This window comes from Vigna radiata, unplaced genomic scaffold (genome assembly GCF_000741045.1).
Source record: "Vigna radiata var. radiata cultivar VC1973A unplaced genomic scaffold, Vradiata_ver6 scaffold_23, whole genome shotgun sequence".
Lineage (NCBI taxonomy): Eukaryota > Viridiplantae > Streptophyta > Magnoliopsida > Fabales > Fabaceae > Vigna > Vigna radiata.
The window spans coordinates 951,072-965,625 of record NW_014541837.1 but is presented as its reverse complement, the minus strand read 5'-3'; the positions used below and the strand labels follow the sequence as shown (position 1 = coordinate 965,625).

Here is a 14,554-nt window from a genome sequence, read left to right as displayed (position 1 = left end):
TATATATATATATATATGGGTTTGTTAACGCGTGTACACCTGTTTTTCAGTTTGTACATTTCAACGATGTACCGGATTATAGTAGACAAAAATACTCTCATTATGGATTCGAAGTTTTAAAGTCAAGGATATTTAAATCATTTTCATTCTCAAAACTAAAAAAAGCAAGAAACCCCCAAACCCATACTCACCTCTCTCATTCCTCTCAATCCTTTCTCTTTCATCCCTCTCACTCCAACCTTTCTATGTCATCTCTACTGTAGCCCAATTAAAAAAAATCAGAAACACTGGCGGTTAAGCAATTTCTTACAAAAAAATAATTTTATAATGAGTTTTCATTTTATAATTTTTGTCTTTTCTAATTTTATCTAATTTTCACAAGCATAAAGACATATAAAGGAATTGGTAATTCGCCTGTAAAAAATCAGAAACACTCGCTATTAAACAATTTCTTACAAAAAATAATTTTATAATGAGTTTTCATTTTATAATTTTTGTCTTATCTAATTTTCACAAGCATGATGACATCAGAAGGAATTGGTAATTGACCTGAAGGTTTTTTAAGATATGATGATTCAACATATACAAATGATGAAATTAGAGAGGTTAGTGAAGATGATGAAATTGAAGAGATCTTGAATGAACCTTTGCCTGAAGGCGAATATGCAAATGACTCAACTCTTTACAAAGGTAAATTATTTAACGACAAGTATTTCTAATTATTTTTTTTCAGGATCTACCATAGGGTGATAGAGAAAATGTTGGAGTGAGAGAGATGAAAAAGAAAGGGTTGAGAGGAATGAGGGAGGTGAGTAAGGATTTGGGGGTTTCTTTCTATTTTTTAGTTTTGAGAATGAAAATTATTTAAATATTCTTGACTTTAAAACTTAGAATTCATAATATATGAGGGTATTTTTGTCTACTATAATCCGGTACACATTGTTAAAATGTAGAAAAACACGCGTACGCACGTTAACAAACCCCATATATATATATATATATAATCCTTAACTTTTCGAGGAATCCTTCATCAGTGGTTGTGAATTATCTATTTTTCTCAATCTCTATGACTTGCTCCTACGGAACCAAGATCGAAAACATTAAGAATAAGAAATAGAACCATCTGATTTCATTCGATCTCAATAGCCACGAGATTATCATCTTAGGGTGATCCTATTGTTGACGGATGCTCCTATTATACCCGTAGTCTCTTAAGGATGAAAACCAACTATGTAACATCTACATCGAGAATTCAAATATTGTATATGTTATTAGTCCGATCCTTTGTAGGAACTACATGTAATAATAATAATAATAATAATATATATATATATATATATATATATATATATATATATATATATATTCACAAGATATGGCTTTTACACAACAAAAAAAGAAATTGTATTGCACTCATCGTTCTAAGCACATCAATTATTCAAAGAAAAGTGAAAATGTATTAACAAGAACAACTTTTTGAGTTCTTTATTTCAAAGTCGTATCTTTTTATACAACTTAACCAATATAGCTTTTTTTTATAAAAAAAATTCAACCATATAAAAGCCTATTAAATATTATCTAATCTTTCATTAAGATTTAGTAAATAAACCTGAAATATTACCTAATCTTTCATTAAGATTTAGAGTGTATTTAAAGATTAAATGTAAAAATCACTTTTACTAAAGGGTGCGTATTGTTATAATTGACTGTAATTAAATTTGTTGAGATTGTTGATAAGGGAAGCACTGGTTTAGCTAAATCTTAATCTCATAGTGTTCTGGTTTTTATGATGACAACACGTTATTAATAACACATGTATTATTATTTGTTACAGGTTCCATTCTTTATTGTGAATGATATCTTGAAGAACATGTTTGTGTTGATTCTCATATATGTATGCATATTTACTGATTTTATACTTGATACATCACTTGTGATTGCATTACATATGTTTAAGAAAAGAAAACCACATGCACTTTGATGAACTTATATTGTGTGGCAAAACTACAAGTTTTAAGTCGACTTCAATGTGAAGTAAGTCGATTAAAACTCGTGACTTTACACAGATTTTCTAAAACAGTGCCCTGAGTACTTTTGCATTGAAAAATTTTTCAAAACTGATTTGAAATGTCTAAGTCGACTGCATGCGCAGTAAATTCGACTTAGTTAGTTATTTGTTTTGACATTTCGTTAATGCTTTTGTGCTGTAACGACTATATTTCAATTTTATGATAAAGCATTAACAGCAAGTCAACTGAATTAAATGTGAAATCAATTTGGTTGTTATGACTGCTGCTAATCTGTTTTAACTGTTATAATTGTCTGATGACAGTCAACTACATTAGTGGCAAAGTCGACTATAGGAGCGTCTGATTTATAGAAAACTATAAATAGATGATTTTGTTGATCACAGAGACTTTGGTTGATCTAACAATTTTCATTTGTTGTTTCAGATTGTGATCTCTGTGTAAAGGCTCCAAGAACTCATCAAGAAGATGGAGGAGATCTTTCCTTGAAGAGTTTCTTAAGGAGGAAGTGATTTACACTTACTGTTTGATCAAATTCTGCATTGTTAGTGTTCATCATATTGATCAAGACTTCTATCAATCTTTGGAAGATTGTTGTTGTCCTGTTGGGATTACAGGAGGAGGACTCGTGGAGTTTTGTACACTTTGAGGATTGTTCAAAGTGGGTTGAAGATTGCAGAAGAGGAGATATCTTGTTGCAGATCTTTGTGTTGCTGCCTATACTTTTAGCTAGAGGGTTAGAGAGATTGTCTATATTTTGACGTGGAGGTCTCTATAGAAATCTTGTGTAAAAACCTTGACTAATATAGTGCATTGGCTTCCTGGTTATGGAAGGACACTAGATGTAGGCATTGAGGCAGAACTAGTATAAAAACTTTGTTTTTGCTTTCTCTTTCCCTACACTCTTTACATTAAAGTCAACTTTACATTTTACGCAGTCGACTTTATATTTCCGCTGCACTTAAACTTCTTATTCCTTGCACTAAAATAAACATGCAAATGCAAAAGCTTGATCAATTGACAGATAAAGATATGGATGAATGGTGTTGTTGGGGTTTACGGTTTCATCCTAATCCACTCTCTTATATCTACTATTCTTATTAAATTCAACTTTGTTATTAATGTTCATGCAACTTTCTAATTTACTCTAAATTTGATGTCTCGGCGAAGAGAGTCTACTCCCAATTACTAGTTTACTATGTCTAGTCTCCCTTGTAATTAGTCATGCATTTCAGTGCACAAAAGCTTAAAGCAATTGACCGTCCTAATCCTATGTCTAGGTAATATTGCATAATCAAGAGAATTTTCCTCATGTCTAGATTTCCCCGTATGTGTCCATATCGACAAAATCAATTATCATAACATTGAATAAGTTAAACAATGCAAGCATAAAGTATAGAGAAGAAAACTCAAACTATTGATAACGAAAGTATATGAATAAAATAAGAACTTCGATGTAAGAGAGTTTCAAAAGGATTACATCGTTCCCCAACAACAAAGGGTTTAGTTCACCATTGTCATGGTGAAACTATATGAATTGAATGGAAAATATAAAAGAAATAACCCTAGAATTGAAAGATTGGAGCTTTCGCATCCAAAGTCCGCCTCCAAGGAGTGAGAATGGGTGTTTCTCCGTCTTTTCTCTGTCAAAAGATAACCCTAAAGTTCGCACAGATCTATTTATAATCTATGAAAAATTATAGAAAACAGGCTTAAGCCCAACTACAGCGCTCAGCGCTGGTTTCACCGCTCAGCAGTCGGTGCGACACTCAAGTGGGACACTTAGCGTTCACGCCTAGGCGTCTGTTACCAAAAAGGTCAGCGCTCAACGCTGGATCTGACGCTCAGTGGTAGGCGCGTCTCTATCTTTTCCCCTCAACGTTGGCGCTTAAGCGTCTGATAGTGGCTCTCTTCACAAAGCTGGCGCTCAGCGCTGAAACTAGCGTTAAGCGGTGGCTGCGATTCTTCCTTTGCACCTTTTTCCATCCTTTCTTGAGTCCAACTCCTTCTTACTTCACTCTCCATCATTCAATTCTCGTCTAATCCTGTCAAAACAAGGAAAAACCAAGCATAATATCTCTAAAACTACTTTTGACTCTCTTGTAACCTAACTAAAGCAATTTGCATGATTTCAATCTAATTTCTAAGTTATAAAGGGTGTATTTTGTATCAAAATTAAGTATGAAAATAACGGTTTTTGAACCGTTATCAAGCGACGAGGTTGAGACAACTTATACTTAGGAGAAATGCAGGTGAGCGGACACTAGTCATTATTGACATGGTCGCAGTAATAGCATCTGAACCAAATGCAAATGTTTTTAGGTCTTACCTTGGAGTACTAGCATGTGATCATATCTCTATCCTTACTCCATCATTTGACCACGTATCTGAGGTTGATCGGAATCTTATCTGGCAAGATCTATTGGTAAGTTAATCAATATTGCTCCAAATTCTAGTTTCATTATATTGATAAATTTGTATTGATATAAGGTTATTACTTTCTTTATTGCAGATGAAATTTGATGTCCCAAATGTCGTCAACCTAAGGAGTAGATGTTTATCTGCAATTACAGAAAGATTTCAGGGGTTTAAGACAAAATTGACGTCTAAATATATATTTGGAGCAAAAAGTAATGGAACTCCATATTCTAAATATTCTGTAATTAACGAAGAAACATGGCGTCAGTTTGTACAACTTCGTTCATCCAAGACATGACAGGTAAGTGTAGGTAAAATCATTCAATTCATCAATCATAATTTTATATCATAACAATTATTTCATTTTGTCATAGGAAACAAGATCAAAAGCACATGGTATAAGTGCTCAAAATAAAAATCTACACCTATTGTCTCGTGGTGGATACAGGAAGCTTCAGGAAAAAATAATGAAGTAGAAGTCAGATAGTAGACTTCCACTTTCTGAGAATGGTGACCCTCCTTCTCCTAATTCACCACCATCTCGGCACGAAAAGTGGAAGTTAGCCCGTCTAAGATCATCGAGCTCCTACACTTCCGACATCGTGGCATAGTCTATGAGGCAGCCACTTCAGTGCATGGTATGGAGCTAGTAGAAGATGAGGTCAAGGTCATGGTGGATGAAGTTGTCGTACCAAATGCGTTTGTTCACGTGCCTATAGAGGAGTTTTTCACTATGGCACAGGTATTTAAGTGCTTCGCTCCTGGCCTAGACATTTGGTTAGTGTTGTATCTGTCCCCCCGGTAAACACTCCTATTATATACTTCTCAATTTTAATATTTACTTCTTATTCACGTCAAACATAACCATTTTTTCATGTAACAACAGACAGGTCAAGAGGGAAGTCCTACACCGAAGAAGACTTATTTATCTGATGACGACCCTCTTGGTGCTTTAGACGAGCTCTATAACATCATTGCAGATGTGCCGATGATTGTACCATGGGATTCTACTATATTTGGAAGACATGCTGAGATCCCATTGTACTTGCATCAGCAAGATGTTAGGGAGCTTGCGTCGGAGAGAGAAGAAATTAATATTACACTGGTTCAACTGTGGATGATGTAAGTTTATAAGAACTTTTTATATAAAATTGATTTATCAATTTACTTATATCAGATCATTTCTTGATTTCAGGTATATGTTTGGTGTCAGTAACAAGATGGGTTTCACTGATGTATATGGGTTCATTGACCCCCATATGACTCATGAAGGAAATAGATTTGATGACATCCAATCATACATCACCGACTGCTTTGCAATTGGGAAGGAGATATATTTTCTCCCTTATATACTTGGGTAAGTGAAGTTTGTTAACTTTAAAGTTTCATTTATGAATTTTGGTATATGACAATTAAGCTTTTACTAATTTCAGGCGTCATTGGCAGCTACTTGTGATCTTCATACCAGAGAACGCTACTGTCTGGTTTTGTTCATTGCACAAGTCTCCTCCCGGCCCTCTTAGACAAGTAGTAGATTGGTAAGAACCTCAATGTTTCAACTTTCTTTGTTATATAAATGTATGATAAAGCAATTTTTTTTAACAGCTCCCTTGCAGCACATATGATGTTGTATGGGAGATCTACTACTACAACTAAAAAGCTTGCATGGATGACCCTTAAGGTTTGGTATTTTAGTCCATACTTTGTTACACTTTGTACCATTCCAATTATGTTACTTAACATTCTATAATTATGATTATATATTGTAGTGTAATAGACAAAACGGGTCATATGAGTGTGGTTACTACGTCATGTATTGGATGATGACCACTATTCGTGCACATATTACCAGTGGATGGGAAACAGTAATATTTTGGTTTGAATTTTATTTTCTCTATAGTTTAGATTTCATATACACTAATTGAAATCATTGTGTTTTATGCAGAGATTCAATTTTACTACTTCAGTTCTAGAGAGGTCACTTAAACTCGTGAGGAAAGCACTGGCTAAATATTTAATTCAACTATATAATCATATGTAGTAGATATTAGGATATAGTAAGTTCTAAGTTTATGCTTCTAATTTGATTTATGCTTTTGTACATTATTATTAGTTTAACTTTCTACATTGAATTGAATTATGCTTTTAAGTTTATTTATGATTACATTGAATTGATTTATGCTTCTAAGAAGTTGATTTATGATTACATTCAATGGATTTATGTTTTAATATAATTTTTATTGAAAATATATGTTTTTAGATTGTTCTGGGTTTATAAATATATGCAGGTCTGTTTCTACAGTTAGGAATGTTGCAGAAACAGACTTGTTCTTAAAAAAAACAGGGGAATATGCTTCAGTTAAGACTACAACCGAGGCAGAAAGCCCTTTGTGGCATTGGTTCAGGCCATAACTAAGGCAGAAAGACTGGCAAAAAGAAAAAAAAAGCACTCTACTACCTCGGTTCAAGTCCCAACCGAGGCAGTAGAGTCCGCCATACTCCCTCGCTTCAGAAGGAACCGAGGCGTAAAGTCATTTCAAAAAAAAAAAACACTTCATTGCCTTGGTTCAAGTCCCAACCGAGGCAGTAGAGTCTGAGATACGACCTCGATTCAGAAGGAACCGAGGCGTAAAGTCATGCGAAAAAATAAATAAAAACAAAAAACAAAAAAGTTTACTGCTTCGGTTACCACTGGACCGAGGCAAAATCCTATCCCGTTTTGCCTGGGTTCACAACCGAGGCAAAAAGGGGTAGATTTTTTGCCTCATTTGTATATGTCTCAGTTCAGGAACCGTTGCCTATGGGCAAAAATAATCGTTGTCGTTTCCTTTGACAGCACTAGTGTTGCAAAAGAACAACAAAACACAAAAGAAAAAAAAAAAGGTAAACTAGTGCAAAAAGAAATATCTTAAGACAATTAAATCATATTAGATATAAGCTAAACATTGATTAAATTCAATAACTCATAAACACACATAAACAATTGATATTAGACTCGATTATTCAGATGCATGCCTTTGGCATAAGGTTTCACTTTAGGGGTGCACTTATACTAGTATTTATGCTCTTTAGACTCATAAACATATGGGTTATCACCCTACTACTCATAAGGTTAGTCTCCTTTCTATATGAAGAAATCTGAAGACTTGTAATAAAAATTTTCTTTTCAAAAAGAGTGCTAGACATAAAAGCTTAAGAGAAAATGACAGTACAAAATTCAGAATATATTCTTCTTTTCTTCTCTCCGTGCGATCCTCTTTATATAACATTCTTTGAAAAAATTCGTTACTCAGATGCATTGACTTTCTCTTGGTAGATAGACTTTTGGTATATTTAATCATTATATCAACATTTATATTTAATTTATAAAATCAAAAACACAAAAAGTGCAACAAAAGTAATATCATAAAATTATAAAATAACTTGTAATGATAATTATGTAAATAACTGGCAAGTCTTTCCTTAACTGAAAAATTAAACAACTCAATTGAAAAATATATAATTTTTAAATCTCAATAATCTACCAAACTTATTTGGATTTCAACTAAAGATTCTCAAATTTATCAAACATTTAAAACTTAATTTTTTTATCATAAAATTAATAAACATGTTTAACAAATACAATACTAAATTTTGTTTTCTGGTGTATAATGAATATAAATTTCAATAAATCTATTATATAATTACACTAAATAATCTTATTTATCCTTATTATATTGTGATTATTTTATACATATTTGTGTAATATTATTAAACACTTTTTCTTAAGATATTATTATTAAGATTATTGATGTATCGTTTTCATTTGTAATTTTAGTTATCTGATCGTTTTATTATGAGGACACATTTAATTATGCACTATATATTTTTAAATGGTACCTATGTCAAATATTTTTCTAAGAGAACACAATACAATTTTTTTAAAAAAATTAAAAATGTAATAAACAAATAAAAAAATGAAGTTAAAAGTGAAACAGAAGAGAAAAAACGAATGAATAGTTATAATGAACAGTCTTTTTTGTTTTGGTTTTTTGTTATTTTAGATTCGCACAAAGAGACATTAAAAAAACATTATTAGAAACAACATCAAATATGATTATGCAAAACTCAAGACTAACTACTACAAAGGTCAAGGCAAGAGCACTATAATTTGGAACTACTAACTTTCTAATATATGGAGGAGGAAAAAGTGTAGAGATGGAAGGAAGAAGGATGGTTAAACTAGAATGAAATATTAGACATTAGACATGATAACCATGTCGGGGGTTACATTGAGTATCCAGTACATGTATATATATATCTTCACAACGGGATTAAAACTTTGCATATTTTGGAACTTACCCCTGTTCTATTGATGTATTTCACGCTAATCACTACAACGGTTGACTCTATGTTTCACTATCTCTTTACATTTGAGTTTGGGTGTCCGGCAAGCCAAAACCGGTTTGCCGTCTGGCATGCTCCGGGATGAGCTTAGGAAGCAGTTCAGGAGGAGCTCCATCTAACTGCATTCAGTGTTCATCACAAAATTATTAACATGCATTGATCATTGGTGCAGACCATGAAAAAGAAACCAATTAGATACATACTTCCTGTTTGAAGTTAAAAAGTGGAGGCAATGAACGACCATTTGGTAGTCGAGCATTGGGCTCGCGAAGCTCGTCAAAGAAAGGATGTGCCAATGCTTCCACCTTTAAAAGAAGCCACCAGTAAAAACTAAGTTAATTTTATAAATATTTCTTCAAAATGTATGAATAATGCGTATGATATAGTGTGAAACATGCCACAAAAGTACTTCAATCGCAGAAACTGACTGCAATGGTACCAATTAACAATATGCCAAGGCATGTAGATCAAATCTCACAGCAAAAAACAAAAGGAACTTCTATATTGATGTAAATAGTTTTCATATCAAAGTTGGATGTTTTGAGTTTCAATATGCTAATATGATTCTGTGGTAAATGTGCCTTGAAATGATGGACATGGAGGAGGTATAAGGTTTTGCCCAACTTACTGCGCTGTAACGAAGTTTTGGTGAATATTGGAGAAGCCTTGATGCAAGGTCAATTGCTTCAGGAGGCATTCGCTTGTGAAAAACCTGAACAATGGATCGTTTCACCAAAAGAGTCAATGCACGTTCCCCAAATAAAAAGCTGTCAGAAAATCTGTTGTTATTATAAACAGAAGAAGAGGTAACAAGGACCGCAATTACCTTGTGCCAAGGATGAGCTTTGATGTGGGGGAATCTGAAATCTGTATAATTAGGGTTCATGCATCGAATTTCTTCTCGAGTAGGAGTGCCAAGAACCTAAAGAAAACACATCCATAGTTATCTCTGTAGCTTGATCCATACAATTCAGGGTAACATCAGTATAGACAACGCATCACCTTGATAATTTCAACAAGTTGGTCGACCTGATTTTCTCCCGGGAACAAAGGCTAAAAGAAATATTTTGAAAGTTAGGGAAATCATGATAACATTATCATTAACTAAAAAAACTTGTTATGTACGAGCAACATCATTGCATAGGTTGCCTAAACTTTTAACAACCTGACCCAGGAGAAGTTCAGCAAGGACACAACCAGCTGACCAGATATCAATAGAAGTTGTGTATTCTGTCGCACCAAATATTAGTTCTGGCGCACGATAGTACCGTGAACATATGTATGAGATGTTTGATTCACCCTTCACCTGACAAGAAATACATTATTAAGATCATACCTTAATTTGTATGAGCAAATATCTGTAATCAAATTATGTGATCCCAACCAATGCCCTTTCTTCTATTTATTGAAAAATTAATGATTTCGGATTCAGTTTAATAGCAACATTAGTGGTTAGTGGACATTTCTGTAAATGTCAATTATAACATACAAAATTAAAACTGCACCACTTGTGAACAAATCCTAAAAGAGCTTTTTGAATTGTATGATCCAGGTACGTACGGTATTGCACTAACATTCCACCTTCAACATTGACTTGGTAGCCTAAATCTTTAAATTAATGAAATGCACAGGAAGAATACCAACATACCAGAACTTTTGCACTCCCAAAATCGCAAAGCTTGACTTGATGTGTGAGTGGATCCACCTACAGAACAAATGGACATTGGATTCAGAGTAAACGAATGAAATCATTAAGGAAAAATAGCAAATGAACAACTTACCAAAAGATTTTGAGGCTTTACATCCCTGTGGCAGACTCCTGGTACGGTGTGGATATATGCCAGTCCCCTAAAGATCTAAACATCACATTCCCACTCAAAACATTACAAAATTTCAAAGAAAAAGCATGGAACAAGAACATATCAAACCAAGCTGCAAAAAGAAAAAAATTTCATACTTGATATGTATATAATTTCACATAGATCAGGGGAATTCTCTGGTTTATACTACTGTAGTGCTTTATAACACGGAAGATCGTCTCAGGGACATATTCCATCACCAAGTTCAGAAAAAGTTCATCTCGACTTGTTGTAGAGAAGAAACAGTGCCTCAGGGAAACTACATTTGGGTGATCCATCATGCGCATTAACTGCAGTTCCCGATTTTTGTATCGCCTGTCCTGCAAGACCTTCTTTATGGCCACTGCCTCCCCGGTCTCCAAGCACTTTGCCTTTGTTTAAGGTCCCCAAGAGTGTGAAGCAATGTGAGATTACTTAACAGCGTGAAAATCAAAGAAGGAACATAATCACCTCAAGGTTAATATTCCTTTACTTATCCTTACCTGGAAAACAATTCCAAATGATCCAGTGCCAACAACACGTTCAGCCATATAACTGATAGTCTGCAAATGCCATTAGAGCACAAATTTATGAAGAATGAAAGAAATGGAAACCCATGCAAGTTATTGTAAATCTTAAGCATTCAAATTTATTTAACCATGATATATATATATATATATATATATATATATATATATATATATATATATATATATATAATACTCAAAAAATTTCAAAACTGTACCTTTAAAGGCCAAGAATGAGAACCAAAGACAATCATCAATAGAAGGGGGAGATAAATATTAAATTTAAAAAACAAAACAAATTAATATACGAGTGGAAGAAATACGCCAACTTCTAGCTAACAAAAGTTATTATAATTTTGGATGGATCCTTATTGGAAAGGTTTACCAAGTTTACTACCCAACCCAGACTGTAGTTCCCCTGAGCCCCAAAAGAGAAGCAACTATTTATATTCAGTACAAACGAAATTCTTAAAAAGCAAATCTGGAAGTTGAAAAGGTTAGAATGTCCGCACTCGTTTAGGTTCACCATTTTTGCCACCAATTGTGGTTGATATTATGTGACCAGTGAGTCCATGTGCCTCATTACCCTCTGCGACGGGAGCAGACATTTCCTGCAATTTACACCAGTAAACAAAATATTTAATGTGGTAAATCAGATTTCTTAATACAGAAATAGAATAGAAGACTCTTCTTCACACAATATCCGTAATTGCTTATGGAGTTATTTAATGTAATTGTCTTAATAGCAATTATCACCAATAATTTGGTTAAAAACAGTTATTTAACATGCCAACCTCATATGACTACGGACAGACAGGTATAAGTTGGTCGGACATACTATAGTCAATCTATGCCCGACTCAACAAAGTCATTAGTGGACATATATACATATTTACATTTTACATAAACAGCAATTTAGCAGACAATACTCTGGTTTGGACACCTACACCAATGGTGCTTGATTAAAAGTTTTATATGATACTAGGAAAACATAGATAGGGATAGATGGTCACCAATCAAATGGGCGAAGTTGAAGATAGGCAAAGTGTAAAGAGCTCAAAGGTAATAAGGTATGTGCACAGGCAAAGTTCAATCAGGTTACCAAGGTCCACAACAAAGCATCAAATGCCAAAATGCATTGATATCATTTATGAGACAAGACAGAGAGAGAATCTAAGAACACTTATTTCCTGAAGCAAACACAAACCGTTTGAACAACAATCCACCAGCAACTCAAGGAAACCCCATGTTAAGTAAGGAACCCAACATATAATAGAAAAACTATACAGGAAGTAAAATAAAACCAACTTTAAAAGAATCCGTGATATTGTTAAAGCCATTTAATTTCACCGGAAATTATGGAGTAAGTGAAAGCAATCTGGCCTTTTTGAACAAAAATAAAACATCAATAGCCTCAAAGTTTTAAACGGCAACTTCAAGGTTTCTGGAGTGATTGTAATCGAAATTGTGGCCACATTGACTGCAATAATAAAGAAATACAGGAAAATCAATAATTTAAAACCTTGATTGTATTAGGAAAAAATGAAAAAATAAATTGGGAGCTAAACTATGATATATTCAAACCCATTAAGTGTCTGAAAAAAAAAATCTCTGCAAGTGAAAAAAACCAAGGAGTCGGATGACAAACTCAGGTAAGTCAACTTGACGTTTGGCTAAGTGCCTAGTCAGACTCTCTCTCTCTCTCTCTCCGCCTCTCTCTCTCTCTCTCTCTCTCTCTCTTGTTTGAAGAAATAAAAAGCGCAAATTATTAAAGAACAGGATTCCACATTTTCACTTCACTCCATTCCGTTTCTCTTTTCTGGACCACCAAACCGAAAGCTCCCCAAACTTGAACTTTTCAACACTAAGATCTCAGCTCAACCATGAAAGCGCAGCAAAATCCAAACATTAACAATAACAAGAACAATATCTCCATGCTTACGAAATGTCCAATTCCATAAGCCAAAAAAGTAAAAGCCATTCCTTGAAGGCAACGTTACAAAAATCCCGGCGACCTCCAAGTGAGAAAAACCAATGCCGGAAACGAACAGATCGCAGTAAGCTGCGTTCGTCCGGAGGCATGTCCATCGGATCAATGACGATCCGAGGACCATAAACGGCGCCGTTGCGCACACTGAGGAAATGGCCGAGAGCAGAAATTACCTTATTGGAGGCGGCGTCAGAACCGCCGCGAGAGTCCACTTGCATAGGGTCATTCTCCGCCTGCGGCAGTTGTTGCGGCGGAGTCGCCACTTGCGGTGGTTGAAGCTGTTGCTGCGGCCCCAGCGGCATAGAGGCCATGTGAGAAAGAAGCTCCACACACAATACACACACTCTCTTTTGCTTCTCTCTCTAAAACACACTTTCTCTCTCTACTTCCTCTCTCTCTTTGTGTTTTGCTGGAATACTGGTGCTTGGTCCTGGACCAGGCTTTGGAGTATATAAAAGGTAAGAGAGTGTGATATTAATGTGTCTCTGTGTCTTTTCTCAAGCGCGTGTGATAGAGAGTGAAGATCACGCTTGGAGGGTAGCCGTAAGATGACATTTCTGAGTAATCTGGTGTGGCAAGATTTACCTTGAAATGTGGTCCGTAGGGCGACGTGGCAAATCGAAGGGACAGAAGGATGATATAGATGGCATTTAGGGAAAATACGTATTAAGAAGTAGTAATGTTGACGTAATGGGAACATAAAATACTGAAGTTTAATACTCTTTTCATTAATTAAGTCAGACTTCTACTTGGTTGGTGAGTTTAGTTTGTTGAGTTTGGGTTATAATAATAATTCTTTTAATGTGTAAAATCTATGTAACAAACCTTCCAATTTAAATAATTGCTTTCCTTTTGTGGATAAATGACTCTTTTATTTTATTTTTTATCCGATAAATTATTAGCTGCTTCACATTTTTCTTTTAAATTACAGAATTAATAAATTAAATAATATAAAAAAATTTTAAGTAATTAACGTTACGTGTTTAGTCAAGACTTCAGGTGAACATTAATGATGATAGTTTTTTGTAATAAATATCATCCAAAATTGCGTTTACTTTTTTCAGAAAGAACTATTATATGTAGAAAAGTATTTTGATTAAAGATAATAAGAAAAAGAAAAACTGCTGAGAAAACGGAAGCGGCAAATCCCCATCCTTGCGTTTAAATTAAAATATATTTAATTTTTAAAATAAATAATTCATATTCTTACAACAATTACAATATTTTTATGATCTTTTTTCTATCGACAATAGTTGATATTATTTTTTTTTAAAGAATTTTTTATGATACTGTAAGGAATTTTTTTAGTGAGATGTTTTCTATTGATTGTCAAAGTTATTTTTAATGTGTTGATGACTTCTTTTTCTT

General features: G+C 34.0%; 1 protein-coding gene across 2 annotated transcripts; it reads right to left on the bottom strand.

The window, feature by feature from the left end:
* Positions 1-8,643: 8,643 nt before the first annotated feature.
* On the bottom strand, positions 8,644-13,605 carry LOC106778608 (shaggy-related protein kinase zeta). 2 transcript variants are annotated; one of them, XM_014666583.2, is made up of 12 exons: positions 13,360-13,605; positions 11,709-11,807; positions 11,173-11,232; positions 10,789-11,061; positions 10,613-10,687; positions 10,480-10,536; positions 9,997-10,137; positions 9,834-9,884; positions 9,658-9,753; positions 9,460-9,543; positions 9,035-9,136; positions 8,644-8,950 (listed from the first exon to the last, which is right to left on the bottom strand). In XM_014666583.2, exons 1-12 carry the CDS (start codon positions 13,495-13,497, stop codon positions 8,852-8,854), a joined length of 1,275 nt encoding a protein of 424 aa, XP_014522069.1. In that variant the 5' UTR covers positions 13,498-13,605; the 3' UTR covers positions 8,644-8,851. The 2 variants fall into 2 exon arrangements, with proteins under 2 accessions (XP_014522069.1, XP_014522070.1); XM_014666584.2 differs by lacking the exon at positions 13,360-13,605 and adding an exon at positions 12,210-13,326.
* Between the last annotated feature and the right edge of the window lie 949 nt (positions 13,606-14,554).

Coding starts and splice junctions, on each gene's coding strand:
- LOC106778608 (XM_014666583.2), bottom strand. CDS start 13,497: ATGGCCTCTATGCCGCTGGGGCCGCAGCAACAGCTTCAACCACCGCAA. Junction 9,754..9,833: donor AACTTGTTGAAATTATCAAG/GTGATGCGTTGT, acceptor TGTTTTCTTTAG/GTTCTTGGCACTCCTACTCG. Junction 8,951..9,034: donor TTTTTAACTTCAAACAGGAA/GTATGTATCTAA, acceptor CACTGAATGCAG/TTAGATGGAGCTCCTCCTGA.